Source organism: Actinia tenebrosa, unplaced genomic scaffold (genome assembly GCF_029948245.1).
Source record: "Actinia tenebrosa isolate PJP-AT-01 unplaced genomic scaffold, QUT_ActTen_1.0 PGA_scaffold8__29_contigs__length_14323225, whole genome shotgun sequence".
In the NCBI taxonomy this organism is placed as follows: Eukaryota; Metazoa; Cnidaria; class Anthozoa; order Actiniaria; family Actiniidae; genus Actinia; species Actinia tenebrosa.
Window position 1 is genome coordinate 797,299 of NW_028292585.1, and position 25,159 is coordinate 822,457.

Here is a 25,159-nt window from a genome sequence, read left to right on the forward strand (position 1 = left end):
ATTCTGGGGAAGTCGCAGAAGCCCTAGGTAGGATTTATAAGCGCGTCTTGAAATGGCCTAAGCTGCTGCAAGTGGATGCGGGGACGGAGTTCATGGGCGTGGTTACCAAGACCCTGAAAGACCACGACACTAAAATTAGGAGAGCCAAAGCTGAGTACCACAGGGGTCAGAGCATCGTCGAAAGATTCAATAAAACCCTGGCTGAGCGTCTCTTTGGGTACCAGTATTGGAAAGAACTGGAAGATCCCTCCAAACGCAACAGGGAATGGACTCAGAGGCTCCCCCAGGTCGTCGCGGCTTTGAACAACGAGGCGGTCAGGGCTACGGGAATGAAACCCAGGGATGCCATAAAAAAGAAACACGTGGAACACAAGTCCTTCGTCAGAAGTTCGAGGGCGGTCTCCCCCCATGAAAAAAGATTAGGTAATGTCACGGTTCGATATCTCTATGAGCCGGGTGAATTAGAAGGAGGATCCAAAAGAGCTACGGATCCTAATTGGTCTTTGGAAACTTACCAGATCCGAAGTGCGATAGCTAAGAAGGGTCAGCCCATCTTGTATTATCTTCACGATGGCCCCACACGTGGGTTCGTCATGGAAGAACTGCTTATCGTGTGATGTCCGAATGCTATCGTATGGATACCATCATCACACATCCACCTCTTACCGTCAAATGCAGACAGTGACACCTTCTCCTGCGTGACGTTATGTATCTGATGACCATAGCTGCGCAGGCTGTTCATTTTATGTCGCTGTTCCTTACGCGTACGCAGTACCTTTAAGTAGGACTCGTGCGTAATGTCCTTCTTAACCACGTATTTTTTTACGCCTTTAGCTTTCTTTTCTACACCGTCCAGCTTTAGCACGCTGTACATCTTGGGTTTCAGACCCACGTATTCCACGATGGGTTTTCCTTTCATCTCATCCTTCATTTTCCCGATTACTTTCTTGTTTTTAGGGGAGTAAAGAAAGTGGTCGCGTGGGTAATCGCTGGTGTCGTATTCATCAATGTCGGGAACACAGTCTTCGTAAATGTCTTCCGTCTGCACCTCTAGTATCAAGGAATCGGTGTCGGTGTATAAGAGGCGGCACTTATCACCGTATTTCGGTTTTAGCTTGTCGTAGTAAAACTCATACATGAGCAGCTTTGATAGGTCTAACATTGTAAACCCCGTGTATACGGGTTTATTCAGGAATAGATTCGCTTTCTTCATGTGAATCACGTAGAAGTTTAACATTTCTACGTATCTAACGAATCCAGGCTGTGATACGTATGCTTCTGCTTCCTCTCTGGTGCTGGCTATCTTTATGCTTACGCGCTTGCGGATGTTCTCCATTGTCTTACCAAATACGCTATTGTTCATTAGTTTAAACAGGTTCTTTTCGAAGTCATTCTTTGCCTGCGTACGCTTTTGTGTGTTAAAGTCAATGTAGGAGCGCATCCATGGTTCCTGCGTGAACTTCAAAACGCGATGGATCTTCTTCACGCGTAAGCCGTGGCGCACATAGAACTGCAGGTTGCGGTAATGCACCACATACTTCTTCTTATCCATCAGGTTCATAGTTAGTTTCCTGTACGGTTTGTAACCAGGGCACATTTCCCTCTGCAACGGACTTAGCTGCTTAAATGGTATCTCTATCGCTTCTGGTGCTAAGGGGAACTCATTGTGTTCGTCGTGCAAGTGCTCTGGGTACTCCAGATCCACTTCTAAAACGTAACCCTTGTCTTCCTCCTTTCCTACCTGCATGTAGAAGTCTATCGGCTTCACTGGATCCCATTCGAAGTCGCGTACAGGTAAGTACTGTGACATTGCCCAACCGTAGAGGTTGTTTGCGTCTAAGTAGAAGATGTATGTGGTTGGCTTCTCCGGGTCGTACTCCACCGTGGGATTGTTCGCTTTTGCGTATCGTCTGCTGGGTCCGCAAACACCGCCGCGGATACCGTCTTCCATGAAGCGGTACATGTCGTATTCCGTTAGGAGATCCAGTTGCGCGTTTGTCTTCTTTAGAAGCGCACTCCAACTAAGCCCAGGAGCCGTGTAGAAGTTCGCTGGATCCAACCCGTAGTATTCCATTGCCATCTTTCGAAAGCTTTGGAAAACATCTGCGAGCAGCACTACGTCTGAACGTAGGTAGATGTCGTGGTATTCTCCCATATTCTCACAGGAGTACTTTTCCCACACATCTAACGCATGCTGGTACTCCTCGTCCTTTATACCAGACTCGTTTAGGGTGCTGTAGAATCTCTCTTTGGGTGGTAGGGGCTCTTCGAATCGCTCCCAGGAGTCCATGTATTCGTATGGGTAGACTCCTTTCCTTTCCGCGCCGTATTGACTGGAAATGGGAAAGTTGGTGTTGTATTTAACCAAGTTTGCTAAGGAGTCCGCCATGAACTGCTGTGAGTCTAAGAACTTCAGCTTGCCTACAGTTACGGACATGTACCTTTCTTTGTTGTTGGGTATGCACTTTACTTCGGAGCCGTCTGTTCCTTGTAAAAGTAAGTGACTGTCGTAACCCCTTAAATTGTGAAAGAATACGGGTATTTCCATTTCTGGGTCTACTTTGAAGTTTATATTACATTTCCAATGAGCTGCTCCTCTGTATTTACCCGTGATGTGGCAGTGATCCCTAACCTTATCCACATAGAAATCCTCAACGAATGCTTTGTGGCAGTGAATGCAATGCGTGGAGGGCTTTCCCGGCTTCTCACCTTTCTTAGCATACTTCCCGCATTTAAAATGAGCTTCTCCTAGATACTTTCCATCTTCATCCCACGCTTTCTTGGCTCGTCTTCCAAACTGAAGAAGCGTATGTTGGCAAATGTGGCATTTTTTTGCCTTGTTAAAAGCCTCCTGGTTCTCTTTGGTAAATTCCATCTTCTTTGGACGTCTTAATCGTTCTCTAATCTCTTCCTCCTCTTCTCGCAATGCTTCTAGAAACTCATTAGCTGCGTTCTTACCTCGGTAAATCACAGGAGGGTTTGCTTTACCGTCTGATCTGACTACTATGTAACCAAAGGAGCAGATCTCGTGTAATCCTACCTTATTCGTGGCGCCACGTTTCTGCTCTTCCTTAGTTATCAACGCTTCGAAGTCTGCATATATCACGTAAGGCACTTGCATCTGCTTTTGATGGTCTACGTATGAAAGCTCTTTGTTGGTGGGCATCTGGATCCGTTGCGCCACTTCTTCGACTCCGCGGCAGATCTCATCGTGTTTCTTTAGGGTATTTAAGGATGTAAATGACAGCAAGCAGCAGTCGCAGAAGTACTTTTTACCTTTGTGCTTAGTATGTCTGTAGAATAGTCTGCTAATGTGTTTAACCCATGAGTAGTGTCCGCCGTGGTAGAATAAATGTACGCGCTCTCCTTTACTTTTTGACAGAACTAACGGTACTATCGTCTGCTCTCTGACTCCGTAAACGTTAATTGCTAGATCGTTTATTTCCTCAAATATGGGGATGTCTATCAACTGCATGGGAAATTCCACACCATCCCACTCTAAATCATCTGTGGGATACTTACTTGTCCTACAGGGATCCTTCTCTGCTGGATACAGTGCAGACCTGATTGCCCACATAAAGCAGCGGTTGTCGTCATTCTTTACGTTCACTATGGCTTTCTTCCTTTCTACCCACACCGGCAGGGGTACGTAACTTCCTCCTCGTATCGGCACGTACCTTGCCATGCTAACCTCCATACCTTCTACCTCCTCCACTGTCCAACCTGATCCTTCTTTCGTATAGTTAGACAGCGACTCCATTATTGCTTCTAAGGCTTCGCTGAGTGACCTATCCAGATTCGTGGACTCTAATATCACTAACGACTTCGATCGCAACATTGCTGTCGTCGTTACCTCATCTTTTGATAAACTTACTTCTACCATTATGCTTGCTTTCAGGGCTCCTAATTCTTCTATACCTTTTCGAAGCGTTCTCTTGACCTTCCTTTCTGACTGACGCCAAAACTGTCTAACATCAATCTCACCGTTACCGGGTATTGACACCGTTTCGAAATTGCTTTGGGATTCCATCTATATAATAGGAAATATCTTATTCCTAATTCCAGACCCTTTTCAGATCGTCGTAGTCATACTCACAATCCTGACAATGCCAAAACAATTTAACCTTAGTCTCAAACTTCTTACCACATCCACAATTATAGCTGCTCATACACTTCGTCTTCATTTTCAAATGCTTTTTCAAATCCGCTTCTTTCTTAAAAGTTCTCTTACATTCTTCGCACTCCATATATAGACTAACACATTTGCGCTGTTGCCCCCAACCACACTTGAGTGGGGTCGTTTCCGTAGGTGGATTTTTGACGCGGGTCTTACCCGTGTCGAGATTGCGCTGGAACCCCCATTCCCTATACTACTAACACCTGAGTTCGCAATCGGCGCACAGTTTTGTTACGAATGCTCGTGATGGTGTCCATCTATATGTAAGGAATATCTTAACCTCCGTTTACGGTACCCAACACAGCAGCAGTAAGGACTTGTCGCGCGGGTATTTCCCGCTGCCGGCGCCTTCGGAATAACGCCTGTAAAACCCGTGAATATACGACATCGATCGCGAGTCCCCCTTACTGCTGCTGAACTCGAAGTGGATATTCATCCGATTTATATATTACATATACTATGTCATGTCTCAGGCTATTTAACTAAGGCTATCGACGAGTTCAAAACATCAGCCAAAGACTTCATGGACCACCTTGCTAAACTAAAAACTTCCAAGTATGTAAGCTGATGTGAACAAAATAATTCATACTGTATACATCAAAACATCTTGTAGAAAATACCAAGAGAGAAATTTAGATGGACCAAATCCACTTGGTCCTGTTTTCCTTCTTTCCCAGACCATGTGTCATTCCCTTGAGAATCAGTTTGATAGGAATGAGAAAAGAAATAATACTCTAGAGAATGTCGCATGGTCTGAAATAGGAAAACCTTACGCCAAGTGGATTTGGCTACATTCATGGGCATGGATTTTGCTCTTTCAGATTTCCAATTCCCGATTCCTGATTCCGACTCCTTTTAAAACTGACATCAAAAAGATAAAATAAATTAGACTGCGAGCTAAGCCCCTCTATTTCCCTTGGTCACTGTCCGTCTGTCTGTCCGTGTCGATTGGTCGAGGAACCCCAGGGACTTTTGACTCGTAAACAATCTTCCTCGATCAATCGACACGGACAGACAGACGGACAGTGACCAAGGGAAATAGAGGGACTTAGCTCGCTGTCTAAAAATAAATAAATCAATGGACCTTTATCACACGGCGGCAATGTTTATTCTCATGAGAATAAAAGCCTTTGTTTCCCCAGCATAAATTAATTCTCAAGCGGTAATGATGAAAAGGTAAATTATACACCGTGAAAAGATGAAAAAACTTACTGACGTTTCGGACGCTAGTCCTTCGTCGGAGTAAAAGAGAAAGAAGTGGTAGAAAGGAGTGTATATATGATATTTATTCCTATCATATATACACTCCTTTCTACCACTTCTTTCTCTTTTACTCCGACGAAGGACTAGCGTCCGAAACGTCAGTAAGTTTTTTCATCTTTTCACGGTGTATAATATACCCTTTTATCATTACTGTTTCATTAGAAACACCGACGCAGCTCACACTAGTTTTTAGCTAGTTATATCTTTTAATTCTCAAGCGCTTGAATTTGAGGCTACGCGTGGTGGAATCTAGTGTTCAATCCAACATGGCTGCCGCGTGAATAAGGCCCATAAAAAGTACCCCTATCTGGTTGGTCCAAACGTACCGACGGGATGGTATAAAGATATTATTGTATAAATATTATCCTTGGTATATGCGTACACATTTTGGACCGAAAACGCAATGTGACTTTACGTTACTTTCTTTCTTAGACCCATTCAGCTACGCATGGTAAATGATCGTCTAATTCATGTAGAGAGATCATTTATTGACACCGAGGGACTCCCTGGAAGACCTGCCATGAGGTAATCTTATCTATCCCTTATTGTATAGAAAATGACGTATTTTAGTGTTGCGCAATCGGTAGGCAACAGCACGGATATGAACACGTTGTACATGAATATGTGGCAGTGTGCCAATGTAACTATATGTGCTCTGAATGGTGGAAGCGCGTGATCTATCAGCGTACGCAGAGAGCATGGAAGAAATGACGCCATTTTTGCAAGAGCACCAATTTTTGTTTTGCTAGCAAAAATAAATCACTTTGAGCTGCGGCTTTTCAGTTGTATTGCTCTCGTACTCACAACAATCATTTATACATGCGTATCAAGCTTTCTCCCATATAAAGTTGTCGTGGCCATCACTTCTATATTCATATTTGTCAAACACTAGTTTTTGTTTGGCTCACACTAGTTTTTAGCTAGTTATCTCTTTTTGTCAAACTTACCTTATTTGGAAGTGAACCAAGATTTCTTTTTGGTGATTTTTCCGCCAATTAAAAGCTTTAAAAAGCCGAAAATATGAATCAAAACTGCAGATATTACAGCGAGGAAATACTTAAAATATTGTCCTCCATCTTGAATCTAGCTTAGGAACCTGGTCTACAAAGGAAGCCCATACTTTTCTCTGGCTTCTCCTGTTTCTTCCTTTCGCAAAACCTGACAAGCTAATCAAATATAGCCATCTATGCTGACACAGTACAGATACAATGAGCTGCTCTTGGTTTATTTTGCAGACACCTGGTATTTGCACCTAGCATCTTTGACCTGTACGCTGGCAGCAAGTTCGCAGGAATCACAGACTCCATCTACACAGCCCAAAAGAGTAACGCAACAAAGGATTGGGAACAAGTCAAGAAGCAGATCTCGATGGTTGTTCACGCAATGCGGTCAGCGGTTACTATCGTCAAACCAGCAAAACTGTGATTACGTTACACAGTGCAGATGACTTGTAGTTTACTACGTAGATGTTTTTATCTGTCAGTTTGTGTCGTCGATTGATGATTTTCTGTCTTGTTTTGAATTTTTTGAGGGTCGGCTTGTCGGTCCGTTCATTGGCTCGACAATTGGTCGTCGGTCAGGTGTCTACCATGATTTGATGGTCATATCAGTTCTCTGTGTTCATCGTTGATTCGTTTGTGTCAGCGGCTGGTCTTTTAATTCTCGGTTTATTAGCTCTTTTTTGTTAGATGGTCGATTATCGGTCGGATTGCTGCCAATCTGCTGGTCGATTCTCTGTGTTGGATTCGCAGGTCAGCGTCACCTGGAACCACTTCACATGCATGCAACAACATGTAAGGCTGCGTTCATAATGTATACCACGGGGGGGGGGGGGGGGGGGGGGGGCAGAGGAAATTTCAAAAATACTCCAAAATTTCAAGATCCCCCCCCCCCCCCCCACTTAATGTCAAAAAAAATTATGCCCCTCCTCCTTTAGCAGGAAAAAAATTGTACCCCTCTCCCCCCCCCCCCCCCCCCCCCATATACCTAAATACAAACACTTCTTTGTCCTGATACCTACACAAAATCTTATGCAAGCCATTGCAATGACTGGTAATATAACGATAGCCATTTCCTCCTCACTGACGACTATTTTTTTTTTGGAAACTTTTTTGAAAGGAACCAGTGAGCAGCACTTAGGATGCTAGGTTGTAAAACTTTTTATTTTATATCTCCTACGCGTTTCGTCTAACTCTGTACACTTCTTCACGGGAGTTTAACAATAAAAGTTTAAAGTCCTGTATTTAAATACTAACTATCCTTATCTACGTATAAGAAGTAGGGCATGTAAAGGAAACACGTATACAAGACTCTAACAAGGGAGGAACATAGTTTACGGATGTTGAATAATTCTTGAATAATTTCGGGGGCGAAATTATAGCTATAACGTGTTTCCTTTACATGATAATGATGATGACAATAGTGATAAAATTGAAGAAGATGATGATGATCAAGATTACAATGTTATTTAAATAGAGGTGTACAATTATCCTGTTCATTAAATTTCTTGTCGAGTTTTATGTGTTAGTTAATAGTCATTTGTTATTGACAGAAAAATTAGCATCCCCCCTACCATTGCAAAAATAATTTAACATCCCCCGCCCTTGAACACCTGAAAAATTTTATGACCCCCTCCCCCCCCCCCCAAATTTCCTCTGCCTCCCCCCCCCCCCCCCCGCGGTTTACATAATGAACGCAGCCTAGGGAAAAAGGAAAAAAGACTATCCTTTGAAGACAAAGACAGAAGATACAATCGCCATATCCAACGAAGACAGACAGCAAGACTTTAGCCATAACTTTTCTTGTGTGTCGAGGGGAAAAACTAATTGGAAAGTTCCTCGATTTTCAATATAATAATCGCCTTTTTTATGAGTGAATTAGAGAAAAATAAAATCCATTGATTATTTCTAATGCCACCTTGTCGTTTTCCACTGTAGTTTAATATTCATATTCAGTGAAAGCAAGAGAGCATAAACTCCCACGCATCAGTTTGTAGTCTGTACATACGTCACATAATATATTTGCCTACTAATTCTTTTCTTGTTGATCTACACTTGCTGATCCAGTCCTGTGAGCCGGTGGACCGTCACCCGAGGGTGGGAATGATCATAGTGACTAAAATACCGATGAATACCCACGTGACTACTTTATCGCAAGTATTTCTAAATACATATAAGTTCAGGCAAGAAATGACTTGAAACTTGACCTAAACTAGATAGATTTTCATTTATTTTAATCCCTTGCTCTGAAAACTAAACATGAGAAAAGGATGATACGCGTTCTACACCTTCACATCACGTACATGCCCATTTTGCTTTGCCTTGATATTCCAGACACATGTATAAAGTCACGATGAATATACCTCGACAAATTAGTTTAAAAAGACATAACATAATTAAATTCCGGATTATTTCGCGCTAGAAAATAAGATCTTAGCGTTTTCTTGTTGATAATTTGTCATTTTTTGTGTCGTTTTTTCCCATTAGTAAAGTAGGTGACCGGAAGTGTAATAAATAGCGCATGCGTACTTGGCCAAAACATTTCAAATCAAAATGGCGGATCAGGGCAAGAGCCGAACTGATGGTCGCGAAATCTCAGTCTCTCTCAATCCTGAAAGGCCTGTTCCTATGAAATTTTTTGCCACATGGGAAGTAGAAAGGACATCCCCCAATTGTATCCCAAGGTGAGGATTCTTTTTGTCATTTGTATTAGTTTTAATCTGTCGGAAAAAGCTTCAATCGTGAGTACAAGACGAGAGCAACACGACAAACTGGCTTTGAATTGAAGACCACTTTGAGGTCGTGTAGCTCTCTTACCTTCTATTTTCTTTTTCTTGTACTCTAAGAATTCAAACGGCATGTATCCTAACTCTTATGTACAGTGTTAGATCAGTACAATTCAACCACTATTCCAGTCAAATGAACCGTAGCATGACTCACAATTGAGTTATTAAGGAACTTGTATTTTTGCGTTCAAAGATCGTGCGGAAGAAATTCTGTTCATTAAAATTAATTCCCTGTATGCTAATCAAAGATAACAGCTAAAAATGACCCCTCCTATTCATCTTTTCTAGCGTTTTCCTTCTCAATGCTGAAAAATATTTCCTCGTTCTAAGATATTCTTTCCTTGTGGTTTAGAGCCTTGTAACCTTTGCTCTTCTTCTCCATTCGATTGTTTTTATTAATGTCAAAATTGTCATTTATTGTACGATCTTCTAGTGTTTTGATCTGCTTGATTACCAATCATCCTTAAGGCTTTACGTTATTTTTCTTGAACTCCGATTCAACCACATATTTAAAGTCGCAATGTCGCTACACAAAAACAATCGCGATACAAACAAAAATTTTCCAAAAAAAAATCTAATTATATTTTTTTCTCAGCTTCTTTCTGCTCATTTATAAGTGCGATCTGCGTTTTTAACACCAACGACTCCTTTTTTTCTAGTGAGTAATTCACGGAATATCCAGGAACTCGGAAATATTAATTGCATGAAAGGTTTCAACTTACTGTTCGTGTTTATTTTGTTCAAAACTAGTCGAAACATATATTCATTTGATTATTTTACGTCTAAGCTTTAGTTATCTTATTGCTGTAAATTATAATATTTTTTTGGCCCAAAACGATCAGGCTTGTCTGTCATTCAAATATTCATTTTGATATACAATTAGACATTATAGCAATCGATCCTAAAAATTTCAAGATCTTAAAATAATTTTTTCAAAAGTAAATAATACAAACATGATGCTGAAAATTAGCAAAATGTGCCAAATTTGTAATTCAATTGAGAAGAAATGATCAAAAATTCATATTTTCTAATTCCTTTGTTAAGCCCAATTGTCAAGGTATGTAAGTTAGTTTTGCTAGATTACAAGACTGGACTTAAATGGATGTAAATGGTGACTAACGCTTAATGTGTAGAAAAATTTAATGCTTGAGGTAACACATCCGTTTTCCTTGAATGTAAACATCAGCGTCAGGGTATCGACTTCATATCTTCAAATTGTCATCTTAACCTTCACCTTAATCCGTGCTACTAGCGATACAAAATTTATGAATTCCATACAATTTATGTTTTATTTACAAAAATGTGAGACATCCTTATGTTATTGAATCCTAGATGCCATAGTCTGCATACTATAGGTCTCCAGGTTATAATAATAATTACTATGAATCATAACATTAGACATGGTTAGAGAAACAATTATTACATCTACAAATTATTTGTCAATCTTACATAAACTATTAAATATTAAACAAAGATAACTTTGTGTTAATCTTATTTCTTAGTTTTTGATAAAGTTCAATAATATTTATTGCTGAAAATTCAGTCATTTAGTCTTGACCAATAGGCATAGCCACTCTATAAATTCAATTTATAAATCACAGTTATAATGATTATTGTTTTCTAGATTGACTCCCCAACATACATGTGTAAAAAACTATTAGAATTTATTGTTCTTGTGTTGACATTTTTTCTTTGCAATCTGTGTTTGTCATTTTTTTAGACACTGAGGTTTTGTAAGGTTTGAGGTTTTGATGTTATCTGTCAATAAGAACCAGTGGGGACGACCTAAATATTCATATCTGAAACGAAAATATTTTTTATGGAATTATAAAAAATGTATAATAGTCTAAAATAAACATCTTTCAAGCTTGTACTCTTTGAACATCAAAATCACTGACATAATTTTTGTATCAAAACAAACTTTGGGAAGTCTCAGTTGACAATCTGTAATTTCATATTATCCTGCAGAGTTAAATAAATTGGAACCATTATCTCTAAATGTATTGGTTTTAACGAGGGTGGACAACATGGATTAAGTTATCATCTTAAGGTCACATATCCTTGCATAATAATAACTTCCATGTTCTTTTTTAAGAACATTTTTTGTTAAGATTAGTAAGATAAATTGTCCATTTAAGAAATTTACATATTTTGTTTTCAAAATACAGCTGACAAATTTGTCTGTTCTTTTGTCTACTGGGAAATGGATTGTATTTTTAAATGTTCCTTATTTTGGATCATAAGCTTTAGGACTTTTGGCATAAAAAAACACTTAAAGGTTAATTGTTTTTTCCTTTCCCTTCATTAATATTAGTTTTCAAAGATTGAAATAACAAGTATTCATTAGCATTATTTTTTGTTTGTTGGAAGAATTTTTTCATTTTGAATACTTCCTCTTGAAATTAGAATTAAAAACATCAAAGCATTGTTAAAGTTATTTCAACTGGCCCAAAAATTAATACTGATTCAAAAAAGCTGAATGCTGTGGCCAGTACTGTAATTAGATATTTCTAAAGATAGAAAAATTATTAATGATTCCAAAGAGCTGAATTGCTGTGGCCAGTGCAGTGATAGATATTTCTAAAGATAGTGATTGCAACTTCCCTACTATTGTTTTTAGCAGACTGATTGCATGGGCTGATCATGTCATATTCCAGAAATTACAGTATCGTGGCCCAAATCAGCCCAGAGGCTGTTTCAGGGATCAATAAGATTAATCTTTGCTTTAATTTGGTTTTAGATCTTCTATAGTGGGATCAAAAATCCTTAATTGGGTATAGAGGGTGACCTTGACACAATCATTAATATTCATTATAAGTACAGCCTGAAATGAAATTAACTCATATTTAAATATAATGATAATACAGGGCTTAAAATAATGGCTTGTATTTGGGCAATGACCAGCCGGAAGTAGAACTTGTCTGGACAAATCTTTTTCTAACTAAAACTAAGTTGGTCGTTTATCATGTCCAGCGATGTCTGGACATCATTTTTAAGCCTTGCCAATATATATCTTGCTAGTTGCATGAACATGTATAAAGCCATTGTGTTGTGCATCTAATAGCAGATATCAGAGTTACACTCTGTTGCCTTCGAACAATTGTTTTGAGTCAGGGCACTTGGGTCAATACAATGAAATGTATAGAAACTGACCCAAATGTAACAATTGTTTGAAGGCAATAGAGTGTATCTCCAATATCTGCTAATTGGCAATTTATGGCTTTGCATATTAGATGGTATAATGTGTCCCTCCACTTCACCCTTGGGAAGTGCTTTTAGTTGAGCCACTAGTGCTGTACTTGGGGTGGTGATAAGCTATGACAAGGTTTTTTGTTTTTTGTTTGGGTGGAGGAGGCTAGTTAGTTGATATACCTTGTTCTATTGAATCCATAGAATCTGCAATCTGAAGTTAACTCGGCTGGAAGTTATCAAATGCCTAGAGGCTAACCTCACGGAAGTCATTATATCTGTTTCAATGCAGGTAATAGAAAAGTTATTAATAAAAATACCATAATATATAATTATTGTTTTGGGATAATTATCTGAGATTAAGAAAATTGGAAATTGATCTGAAAATAAGAAGATCCTATCAAAATATTAGAATAATAAAAATAATAAATATAAATAATGTGTTTTTATTTATTTATTATAATATTTCTATTTATTATTTACAGGGCTCTCGGCGGACTTTAAGATCAAATGAAATAATCCTGCGCAAGTCAGGTCTAATTGACACAGAACTGGATCTAGCCTTTTCATTACAGGTGAGTTTGAGCTGCTTCATTATTTTGACAACTTCTAGATCTGACCGTAATTTATTAATTTATGAATTTAGATTTTTAAATATTACTAATTCAGTAGAGCTTTAAGTTAAGTCTCTCCCTTTGATTAGAGGGTTTTTCTGAGCCAGGTTTTCTGGTTTTTCTCCATCCACAAACTCAAGTAAACTACAGTACCTCTCAACTCATAGTAATATATACAGTATGAGTGGCCATGATGTATCCGATATACAAACTCAAGGCGTGTTGGATACAACACGGACACAAATACTGTATATCACTAAAATTTTCAAGATAAAAGTGAATCTGCCCAAGAAAATCCAAGTTAAAGTTTATGCAAATCAACACGATTCTGTATCTGATTTACAAAATTTTTCATGGTCGTGATTATTTCTGTTGTGTTTTCACCATGAATTATTAATGAGTTTGATAATGTGAGTTAATGATGGCCAGACTAATCACCTAAATGTCTCAGGGTTAAAAAAAATTTGAAAATTTGAAGGTTAAACTTTGAACATGTGAGCAAAGATATAGATAGACATACAAGCATTAGATGGGTGTGGTCAAAGTGTCCCAAATGTGTGCACCCACTAAAGGGTGAGAAAAATTGTAATGTAGCATGCTTTGGATGGTACTTTCCCTCGCTGTTCTATTAATCATCTTTAATTCATTTTAATTAAATTTTTTTATTTTAATCAATTTGATTTATTTAATTTAATTATCTTTAATTTGTTTTTTTCTTCAGTACCCTCATTTTCTTAAAAGAAATGGCAATAACCTTCAGATAATGCTGCAGAGAAGAAAACGATACAAAAACAGAACTATCCTGGGATTCAAGACGCTGGCTGTTGGTGTTGTCAACATGGGGCAGGTATGTAGTTGTATTTCCTTGTAATGTCAGACATTATATAGAATCAAGGGTGACATACTGTACCATAGTACATAGTGGTAGTGCACTCACCTCTCACGGTCTCTGGGGTCTTGAGTTTGATTTTTTGGCTCGGCATCACATTGGAGTAGAGCTTGTTAGGTCTCTTCCTTGATTTTAAGAATTTTCTGCAAAAATTGAACACAAATTCCAATCCAATCTGGAAGTTAGTAGTACATCAACCTAGACATTGTTTTGGCATTCTGTGTAAACATATGTATGTATATAAGCATAAAATGTTTTTACTTTTCTCTATGGGATGTAGGTTCTTCAGTTCAACATGGATAATCAGCTCAAATTGTATGCCAAAGGAAGCTCCTCTCCTGTTGCGAGGTTTACTGTCAGCTCCTTAACAAGGTACATAATAATAGTGCATTATCAGCCATACCATTGAAAATACAGCCAATCAGAATGCAGGAAAGCTGTTGTATATCCAATGCTAAAATTCTGTTGTATTTTTAATATCGCATTTTTTTAAACAGTCAACCAGTTGATACAGATGTTGACAGAAATACTTCCAGGCCAGGAGGACCATGTGAGTACTGTATGTGCATTGTACAGTGTGTCTGGACTACCTGTAATGGTACTACTGTATTTGACATGGTTTGATTAAAAAAACTATCCAAAAAAGAAACAGCGGTAGGGTACTTAGTACATTAAAATGCCTCTTGCCTCTTTGATGTATCATGCATCTGCCCACAACAAGGCTCAAAAAAGTCTCAGTGCTGGCTGTGAATTGTTGGTTGGGCTGGTAGCTGTAAGTTAGCGGTGTGTGGGCTGATAGTTGGTCAATGCACTACCAACACATGACTAATGCATGGTCAACAGTCCGGCAACAGTCAACCAACATGTGTTGGCTGATCACAAAGTACATGATTAGCAAAAACTGATAGTGGAAATGTTATTGTCATAGATGACAGAGAAGGAGAGTCTTCTGATGATGAAGATGACTATTCTATGTCTGACCAGGAGGCTAGTGATAGTGGTGGTGATCCAGTAAGTGGGGCATGTTATATATTTGTCTATAACAGCCGAGTGCTGATTGATTTACAGAAGTAGTAAATAGTCAGACATTACTGACAAATTAATGATGGTTGACAGTGGATATGGTGAAAAACATTTGAATATATTATTATTTGATGAAAAGTGATGATTATTTTTTCAAGGACATGATTGAAGATGATCCTAGAAGAGGCAGAAAGTTAAGACACGGCAAAATAGAGCTGCAGGCCAAGGTAATAGTTAAATGGACCATCTCTAATTCTCCATGAAATATTTTGCCAAAATAAATTGCAAATTGTCATGAAACTTTTTGGTGTAGCAGTACCTTTAAAGTTATCTTTTGATCAATCAATCATCATTATCATTATGATCTTCATTGTCATCATCATCATCTTTATTGTCATTGCTGTCTTTGTCGTCATCAGTGTCATTGTCATCCTCATCATCATTTATCACCATTACCATCATCATAGTAATTGTCAACATGGTAGAAATAATAATATGCATAAAGGGTGGTTTAGACGGTACGATTTTCGCCTACAACTATCGTATACAACAAGCTCGCGCCATCCTACAACTTGAGTCGTAGCGTGTAAATCAAGCCTACAACTCGCCTATGACAGACATGAGCATGTTGTATACGATAGTTGTAGGTGAAAATCGTACCATCTAAACCGGCCTTAACAATGTCCATTCATCCATTAGCACCAGAGCAACTTCAAGAAAAAGTTCATTGCACTGCTAAAGAAATTCAAGGTAGCTGATGAAGAACTAGAAAGCTCCACTGACCAGTACCTTGATATCGACATGAGCCCTCCTGAAAATGAAATGATAACAGATGATTTCTTGTTCGGAACTGATGATTTGGATGACGAGAGTGACTTTGAAGCTGATTTTTTGGACCAAGACAATGTGTCTATATCATCCACGCCAAAACCTTCACTAAGGTATTACTGAACAATATTTATATTAATATAATTTATAATTCATTAAATGTAGGGTTACAGTAAGGCTTTGGCACTCAGAATATACTTGGGTGCTGAATTGCTGATCCGGTTTTTGTTTTTAGACCTTTCTTTGACATGAGAAGCTCTTGTGAAATTGTCCCTGTGCAAGCAAAGGTACAGAATATTTTTGACGTATTAATCCTGTATATTCATCTATCTGTCTATCTATCTATCTATCCATCTAATCCCATCCATGCATCCATTCCATCCATCCATTCTCCCCATTCATCTATCCTTCCATCCATGCATCCCATTCATCCATCTTTCCTACACATCCATCCATCCATCCATTCATCTCATCCATCTATCCATTTATCTCATCCATCCATCCATCCTTTCATCTCATCCATCTATATATCCACAAATGCAGCTTTCCATGCATCCATCCATTTTTCAGATTCATCCTATCTGTCCATTTTCCCACCTATCCACCCTGCTTACATCCATCTTGTCTACCTTTTTTTTTGTCTATCTTACTATCAATGAGAATAATGTATAGAGTTAAGATTAAATGTTTATTGTTGTCGACCTTGCTGGTTTCAAGATTAATGAAGAAGATGAGCCAACTGTACAGAGCATGTCCCATTCAGATAATGATGAACGTCACACTTCCACGGAAACTGAATGCAACATTGTGAGTAATACAGTCATTTTCCATCCAATACCCTTTCCTTATTACCAAATACTTTTTATCTTTCTTCATGATCTGTGAGTTAGCCTTGTCCTGACTTTGATAAGCCCAGAGGTTGTTTCAGGGTTCAACCTGTAAGTTAGCCATGTCCTGACTTAGATCAGCCCAGAGGTTGTTTCAGGGTTCAACCTGTGAGTTAGCTATTCCATGACTTTGAAAGCCCAAAGGTCGTTTCAGGTTTCAATCTATGAGTTAGCTGCTTCCTGACTTAGATCAACCGAGAGGTTGTTTCTGGGTTCAATCTATGAGCTAGCCACTTCCTGACTTAGATCAACCAAGAGGTTGTTGATAGTAAATGTCGTCATTTTTTCAAATGTTAGGATACTTTGAGCCCACCATCAGAGATGGATACACATTCAGACAACACCAGTACGTCAGATCCTACTACAGGGGAACTTGAAGCACCCTTGAAAAGGAGCACCTCATTTAAAGAAAGAGACAAGAGTGAACTAATAGCAGTACATATGAACAAAAGAAGAAAAAGTGATATTGAATTGCAGGTAAATAATGGGAATAAAATGGGAATTGAAGTATGGGAATATTAAAAAATGGAAAGACAATTCATAAGAATAGGAACATGGATGGATAATTAAAAAAGAAATGAATAGTGGAATTATGAATGGGATGTGAGTGACTACCAGTTGAGAAATAAAGTATTATTTATTTTTCAGCTTCCCAAGCGTTCTCTCTCAGACCAGCTGACAACAGCTTTTCCTTCAAATGATCAAATTCCTGAAAATGTTCTCCTGGTGAATACCGCTGAGTGGCAGGGTCAGGTAACGGCACTTCATTTGAATCTCCTTTGTGAATCTCTCCCTTACAAGTACTGAACATAATTCCTTCCCTTTTCCTATCCACATGTTCTTCATCCAAATGGCTTGACTATTTACCTTAGGGGCTACTTGATGTATGGCTTGTTCAATACTCCCATTTTATTATCCTCTGAATCCCTCTCCTTCAATTACTAGACATACTCCCTTCCCTTTCCTCTAAATCTACATCCAAAGGGCTTGACTACTTGCCTTATGGGCTACTTGATGGATGGCATATTAATACTCCCATTTTATTATCCTCTGAATCCCTCTCCTTCAATTACTAGACATACTCCCTTCCCTTTCCTCTAAATCTACATCCAAAGGGCTTGACAACATGCCTTATGGGCTACTTGATGGATGGCATATTAATACTCCCATTTTATTATCCTCTGAATCCCTTTCCTTTAAATACTGGACATACTCCCTCGCTCGTGACTTTTGGATATACCCCTCCCCTCCACTTTCCTTCACCTTGATCTATTTTGATAAATTTCTTTCTATGTATAGTTGTTAGCACTCAAGCTATGGGACCAAGACGTACGAATGATCTGTACTCGCTGTAATTCCGACCTTGAGGCAGTGTTCTCTACAATAGTCAGCAAGTATCAAAAATTGTGAGTAGTAACTCGTTTTAAATAGACTTATCCAGGCATGTTGGACACTGTAAACTCACCTGCGTAGCAGCAATGGTCGTCAAATGGGCATTAGCAATGCTAACAGCAACGCCGTTTTGACGAAGGATCTCGTAAAAAAATTCCAGATTTTATACGAGCTGAATTTTTTTTAATACTGTGACACTCAAATGGTTTCACTTTGAATCGATCAACGCCACATCTCGTACAATCACAATCGTTCAGTCTGGAAACCTTTGAGAGTAGCCAAATACGTAACCAATCAAAACGCATGTAAACGCACATCAATCGCAGTCGTAGAAACTGGAAGCCATTTGAGAGTAGCCATATACGCTTTTCAATTGTGATACTCAAATGGCATCACTAGGAACCAATCAAAGCGCACGAAAACGAACTTCATCCAATCACAATCGTTGAATCTGGAAGCCATTTGAGAGTGGTCATTGGGAACCAATCAAAACGCACGTAAACGCACATTATCCACTTACAGTCCTTGAATCTGGAAACCATTTGGAAGTAGCCCACCTGTAAATTTCCACTTGCCACTCCATACTTATTCAGCTGTGATGTTTATTTTCCATTAATTCTCTTATTTCTGGTTATTATTTTTGTTTTTAGCTGCAACAACAACTCGTGTTCCCCGCCCAGCATACGGATCGGTATCGCAGGAAGCGAGCCGTACATCAGTGCAGTGTTAAGACCATACGTTGAGCAGCTGTCATCCAAGCCTCCTGATTGGCAATCCTATATTCGCTTCTTAGTCATACCGTTTGGTAAGAACCAATATGCTAATTACATTTTGCTGGGTTTCATGTGACGTCATTTCCTGTCTCGTGTGGAATGTTCATCAGCTAAATTGCAAGTTTTTAAATAGAATTCTTTTTGGCTGTCAATACATGGTGGTCCGTGTATGTCACCATTTGGAGCAGATAATTAGATTCGAAGACATTTATTAGCTGAATTATCATTGCTTGTGTATATTATTGTCATTCTCAAAGGTGCGCTACCTATCGCAAAGTATCTCGCAGCACTGGACAGTACCTATAATTCCATGTTTATGGACACGGTGTGGAAGGAAGCTTTTGAGCAGTCACAGTCAACTGTAGGTATGTATCGTAGATTATGTTACACCTGGGAACATGTATATATAGTACACGTAATACTAAGTTGATGGGAATAAGTTAAGGGGTATGAATTTCCATCTAAAAGTGATTTGCCTCATCATCACCAGTGACATTATTCATTATCATTATTCTTTTATTTTATACGTTTCAGATTTTAACGTTATCAGCGAACGTGTGACCACATACATGACGGCCAAAACCGTCATCCATAACCTTCCCATCGCTGAAGCTTTGATAAATACTAAACACAAAGGGTGAGTACTTTGTGGTTATAATGCACCTGTCAGCGGCTTCCCCGTGGGGTCGACCCCCGGGCTGACCAGGGAGATGGGTGGGAGAATATAGGAGGATTGGATCCAGCTATTCCCCCTGGGGTTGGGAAAATTTGCGACATTGGTTTCGTGGCTAAAAACTGAGGTGGGGGATTGTAATGAAATTATTTTCATTGCAGAGGTTACCAGGGAGATTGATTTTACTCTCTAGTTAAAGAAATAGCTCCTGATTTTAACAATTTTGAGACCACGGATGTTTTTGGTCAGGCTGGGTTACCTGGGTTACCTACTTTTAAATGTGAATTCTTCAATTCATGAGAGTTTTCTTTAAATCTTTTCAATGAAAAACTACCTGAAATATCGAGCAAACCGCACTGGTTACGCGTTGAGTTCAGTTTTCAAAATACAATAACAATAATTTCAACCAAAATGAGGGAGATTGTAGATTTGAATGCCTCGACCAGGGGACATTGAAAAGAACAACTTCCCTACCCCTGGCGGGAAAAAATGATCAACATTGTTTATAAATTTTTACAATCTCCCTGGTCAGCCCGGTGGTCGACCCCACGGGGAAGCCGCTGATAGGTGCATAATTCCAGTTTTACACAATTACATTCCTTTTCTACCTTCGTTTTTCATTTTGAGTGTATTTTTCTCGATAGTATGAGCAGAATATTCATGTCAGAAAAAAGTGCCTTTGGAATGCCTTGATTAATGTCCATTATTCTTACTTTGTCGAGACGATTCCGCGCGTGCTACAGACGACTTTTATTCATTTCTCTTTCATCCTATTTTTCGCAAAAATCAACTTCCAAATTCCGATTGCAATCTAGTAATTTTTTTTTTTGTTATTCATGTAGTACCGAAGAGGGATCGTCACAAGTGTTTGTACCCTTCGTTTGCGTAAGTTATCTTGTTTTCTTGGTGGTGAAGATCAGACAGACAACTTGATTGCCATGATTACAAATGACTAATGTGGATTTTATATATTTATATGAGATTTTTGTGTTTTCTTTTGAAAAGGACGTTCGCATCGGATCAACGGACCCGTACTTAGGTAATATAACCACCAGTTATGAAGAAAACGATAAAGGGGAAGAAAGAAAGAGGAAGGAAAGGGAAAGAAGTTGGAAGGAAAAAATAAGGGATTGAAGGAGAAGAGGAAGAAGCAAAAAGGAAAAGAGAATGAAATTTGAAAGGGAAAACAATGGAAGGGGAGCCAGTTAGTCTCCTACGCAGCCGCTATTAGTTTCGTCACGCAACGCTTACTCCCCTAAGTAGCTTTCGGGCTGCGGCTGCGTAGCAGACTAGGAGCCAGTGAACAAGGAGAAAAATAGGAAAAGGACAGGAAAGGACTGAGAAAAAGCATTACAGTTTTCTGATCCTAAATGTTGAATAGATTATGTCATGTTTGAATTCAATATAACAACGCATTTTCTCCACACAGATGATGAGGTCATAACGACCAGCGGTCAACCGTCGAGTACTGGTACCCAGCCAATACAGAGCACAACAAGAGGAGATCAACAAGCTCCGACCCCTGCTGTCTCACAGTCCCCTCCCGCAGCATCCTCTAGCCCGCCTAAGTAAGTATGACCTTGTGCTAGTTTATAGTGGTTTGAATGATTGTTTTTGAAAGTGTTCCGTGTCAATAGAACTCTTTACTTTAATTTTGGAGCGATTTTCGTCCAAGTGCCCCTTTAATAATTGGTTGTAATGTTTTCGCATGTCAGACCACGTCATTCCCCTGAGTAATATTACTTTGTTTAACGGTTGTACATAACAAGACACATGAATATATATGGGTACAACTGAAACTAGGAATCTTATTCTCAAGTGAATAACACGTGATCTGAAATGGGTAAACATTAAGTCCTAGATAAAAAAAAAAGATATTTCTATTTTCTATATTAATGTATTTATTTATATTTATTCGTATTGCTTCTGAAAAGCCCTGTAAAGGAATGGAGTCAATAAAGTATGTAAAGGTATATTCTACTCACTTTTTATGTGTACCTGTTGTTCTGTAGTAAAGAATCTGGTATGGTAACATTCCCATCTCAGCCTGGTAATGAGTTGATGGACTTACAAGTCGATTACTGGCTCGTTGCGGGGAATAAAAAAGAGGCAACAAAGGTACCACACTTTTGTTTCCTTGTATGCATTATATCTTATATAGCACGGTTAATATACGACGCGCACTTTCAGATTGCACACCTCAGTTACACACTTCAGTTACAAGTTCTCTTGAGATAATAAGATCTTATTAACCAAGCGTGAGCCTTTGCATAAATGTCCAAATCATATGCAGAAAAGTACTATTTTTTGTTTTCATGCACCAAGGGAGGCTTAATACTTAATTGCAAATGATTAGTACAACCATGTAAAGGGTAAGTGGACCAAGCGAGCCGCAGATCGCAGATTTCCATGGAGATGAGATGCAAAGACTACAAAACAGCACTAGAGCAGTTTTAGTATGACTGAAAAGCTCAGTGCCTTAAGCGTGAGGTGCCGTGACCGTGATGCTTTCTAGAATTTTAATTGGCTGATTTTTTCACGCGCAATGTGATTGGTCTGGCAGTGCCGTGACCTTGTCGTGACCGTGTCCGCGCCGTGTTTATGACGTGTTCCGGGTATTTGATTGGATGGAGAGTAAATTCTCGTGCAATGTGATTGGTCTGGCGTATCCCTTGCCGTGTCATGGCCATGTTCGTGCCGTGAATTTTTCAGTCATACGAAAACTGCACTAAGCGAAGAGCTTAGATTTGAATAAGATGGAAAATCATTGCCGTACTTTTTTCATGCAGTGTTCATTAAAAACCACCTTCAAGTCTTTAGTCGTGACCAGACTGCCTACCAGCGAAGAACCGTCAGCTTTGTCACTGATGGCGGTTACCAAAGAACGCAAGCAAAGAGGTACGACTTATCACCATTCATTTTTATAACGTAAAAAATGCCCCCAAGTGGTTTGGGAGAAGGCGGGGACAAAACCGGGGGACAAAAATCCCTAGGGAGGAGTAGGTGGTGGATGATGTCTCCCTTTGGAGGGAAAGTTGTGACTAGTCCACAAAAATCCATGGGGGGGGGGGGGGGGGGGGAAGAGAGCAAAATATTTCTTACTGAAATTATTGTTAATGTAAACTTATTAGGTTTTGAATCAATGATGCGGTCGATTAAGAAAACGAAAGAAAAAGACCCAGATTCTAAAAACCAACCAATCGTCGCCAACTTATCCAAGCTTATTTGTACAACGAAAGGCCAAAGCAGTACTCTTAATGGTAAGATTTTACTAACTTTCATTGCCGGAATGTCAGGAAACAGTGCGTTCATGAGCAAAGAAAGTATGCGCATGCTAACTTATTCATGTCTGTCCTTGAACACTCCTCAAAATAATGACACTTGTCCCCGAGTGTGTCCCGAACACATTGAATCACATTGAGTTTTTTCCTTGTGTGCGCGTCATGTTTGTTCGGATTGTTCCCAAGTATGCCTTAAAGGGTGCTCCAAATCACAGCTTTTGACTGTGCCTGCATCAATTTTGTTCAACTCATCGCCGAGTGTCACCCGCACTTTACTCCAATATTAAAATCAATCCTATCTTTTCTTTGTCAGTGATCATCGATGGTGTACAATGGAGCGAGGTCAAGTTTTTTTCGCTCTCTTCTCAATGGCCCACACACGTCAAGCAGTTCCCCATCGGTTTATTTTCACGAGTTGAAACAAATTATTGAAATCGTTAAATCACCGAGTTCCAGTGTTCTCGGAATCGTTACTTGTACGAATAGGTTGCGTGACTGATGAATGGTAAGCGTGACGCTCACTTCATGATTCAATTAGAGATATCATAAAGCTTCGAGTCAGTCTACAATATAATATTACTTACCTTCTATCATATTTAGCCATTAGTTGGTGCTTTGCTATCTTTATCTATTTCAAAATAAAGAAAATGTCACGCTTGCCAGTCATCGTCGGATGTACCTGCGTGACCTATTCAAGCAAGTCACACAAATAAATGAACAAAGTAATATTTTGAGCTCAACTTTTTTCTTAAAATTTCACAGATCAAAGATCTGCACAGATTTGAAATTTCTTGCAAAGGTTTGAGATTCTTTAGAGTCATTTACCAAGAAAGGGATTAAGTTAGTTTTGCTATTTTTATATTTTTGAGGAATTTTGATAAATTACTTTTCATTCTGCTTGTTCCTTGCTGGAGAGGGCGAAGAGAAAGGGCAGAACTGAAATTTGAATTTAATTTGAACGAAGATTTTATTTAAAAGCTTCTGAAGGTTTAACCATTCCTTGGTATTATTAGTACTCGTTCATTACTTCTAGTTACTCTGGTTTTATCATCAGTTCAATTTACGCTTTTCATTGCTTTTTTATTATTATTATGCTATTTTCACTTTACTATTTACAAGCCGGACTACACAATTCAATGTCCATTCCTCATTTTTCTTCTGGGGCACTATTATTACTCAAGCAATTCTGAGAGAAAAGCAATACAGTACAGTACAGAATTTCTAACTGTAGCTTTTGGCTGCAGTCCTGCATTAGACCATACAAGAGGATTTTTTTAGTCCAATACCAAATAACCAAAATTGACCTTTACAAGCATACTCTCTTTGTACTGTGTTTATTTCCATAGCAGTACCATAAAATCAGACGACTTCGCGAGAAGAGACTACAGATAAGTCATAACCTTTGAAATAACATCACATTGTCATTGCTTTCTTTACTTCTCTAGAATGTTGGCTTTCTTTCTTTTAACTGTAAGTATGACAGTGATCTCATTAGTAAAATCCAGGACTAGAGTTATTTTTGAGAGGGGTAGGGTTGGGTGTGGTTAGTTCTCAAATCAAACTTGCATATGAAAGAAACATATAACTATTGAAAGATGACTAAAGAAATATGAAATCATTTATTGTCCTTTTAGGTGTAAAAGGATTACAGCCGGGAGAACCTACACAGTAAGCAGTTAAATTAATGTATTTATAAAAAAACAATGAATCACATTTAATACAATATATAGAACAACAATAGACCCCTTCAGCAGCACTTGGAATTGCAGCTCAATTTGGAGGACATAGCAATAGGTATCCAATTCTCAAGAGATTGGAATTCTTTTGTTTCTTCCTCCAAATTGAGCTGCAATGTTGTCACATGCATGCAAGGGGTCTGTAGAACACAAAAGATTTTCTAAATACTTTACATTAACTGAGTGCTATGTAGGTTCTCTCGAATACAGCCTTTTTCCCTTTCTTAACTTGTAGAAATACCATATACATTACTGTGTAAATATATCAATTCTGGGTAATGCTTGCTTTACATCAATAGAGACTATAATTGGGTTTGTGAAACCACTGTTAATTTAAAGGAATTTTGTTAAGTAGTTAGATACAGAATTTGAGAGATATTAATAGAGAATTTTAAGAGTATTAAAAGTTGATATATATTAGAAGGAAAAATTCTTATTTTACTTGCGTATACCATATGCAGAAATAAAATGTGTACAAATCAGGAGAATGAAGTGTTGTACTTGTTATTTTGGTGGTTATTGGTGTTTCACATACCGTAACTGATACTTATGAATGTAATGTTATTATGGGCATTAAATAAACTTTTCTGGGGCAGTAAAACACTATTTTTACAATAACTTACAAATTTCTCGCGCGCTGATTGGTTATT

At 38.7% G+C, this 25,159-nt stretch overlaps 2 protein-coding genes across 2 annotated transcripts in view; both read left to right on the top strand.

Annotated features, from left to right (window-relative positions):
* Nucleotides 1–7,273, top strand: part of LOC116309041 (N-acetylated-alpha-linked acidic dipeptidase 2-like) — a 43,013-nt gene extending 35,740 nt beyond the window's left edge. Inside the window, exons 14-16 of the mRNA XM_089024038.1 lie at nucleotides 4,651–4,732; nucleotides 5,873–5,965; nucleotides 6,676–7,273. Coding sequence (XP_088880164.1) covers nucleotides 4,651–4,732; nucleotides 5,873–5,965; nucleotides 6,676–6,865 — 365 coding nt within the window. The 3' untranslated portion in view covers nucleotides 6,866–7,273. The remainder of the gene's footprint in view (nucleotides 1–4,650; nucleotides 4,733–5,872; nucleotides 5,966–6,675) is intronic.
* Nucleotides 7,274–8,967: 1,694 nt separating this feature from the next.
* LOC116294415 (phosphofurin acidic cluster sorting protein 2) lies at nucleotides 8,968–25,155 on the top strand. Its single transcript, XM_031702010.2, has 24 exons — nucleotides 8,968–9,122; nucleotides 12,618–12,705; nucleotides 12,899–12,988; nucleotides 13,749–13,874; nucleotides 14,197–14,288; nucleotides 14,414–14,466; nucleotides 14,845–14,927; nucleotides 15,098–15,166; nucleotides 15,639–15,880; nucleotides 16,003–16,054; nucleotides 16,485–16,574; nucleotides 16,952–17,131; nucleotides 17,303–17,407; nucleotides 17,954–18,060; nucleotides 18,697–18,851; nucleotides 19,077–19,184; nucleotides 19,354–19,456; nucleotides 20,335–20,377; nucleotides 20,498–20,531; nucleotides 20,922–21,060; nucleotides 21,505–21,610; nucleotides 22,282–22,390; nucleotides 22,624–22,752; nucleotides 23,087–25,155. Exons 1-24 carry the CDS (start codon nucleotides 8,992–8,994, stop codon nucleotides 23,203–23,205), a joined length of 2,553 nt encoding a protein of 850 aa, XP_031557870.2. The 5' UTR covers nucleotides 8,968–8,991; the 3' UTR covers nucleotides 23,206–25,155.
* Nucleotides 25,156–25,159: the final 4 nt, after the last annotated feature.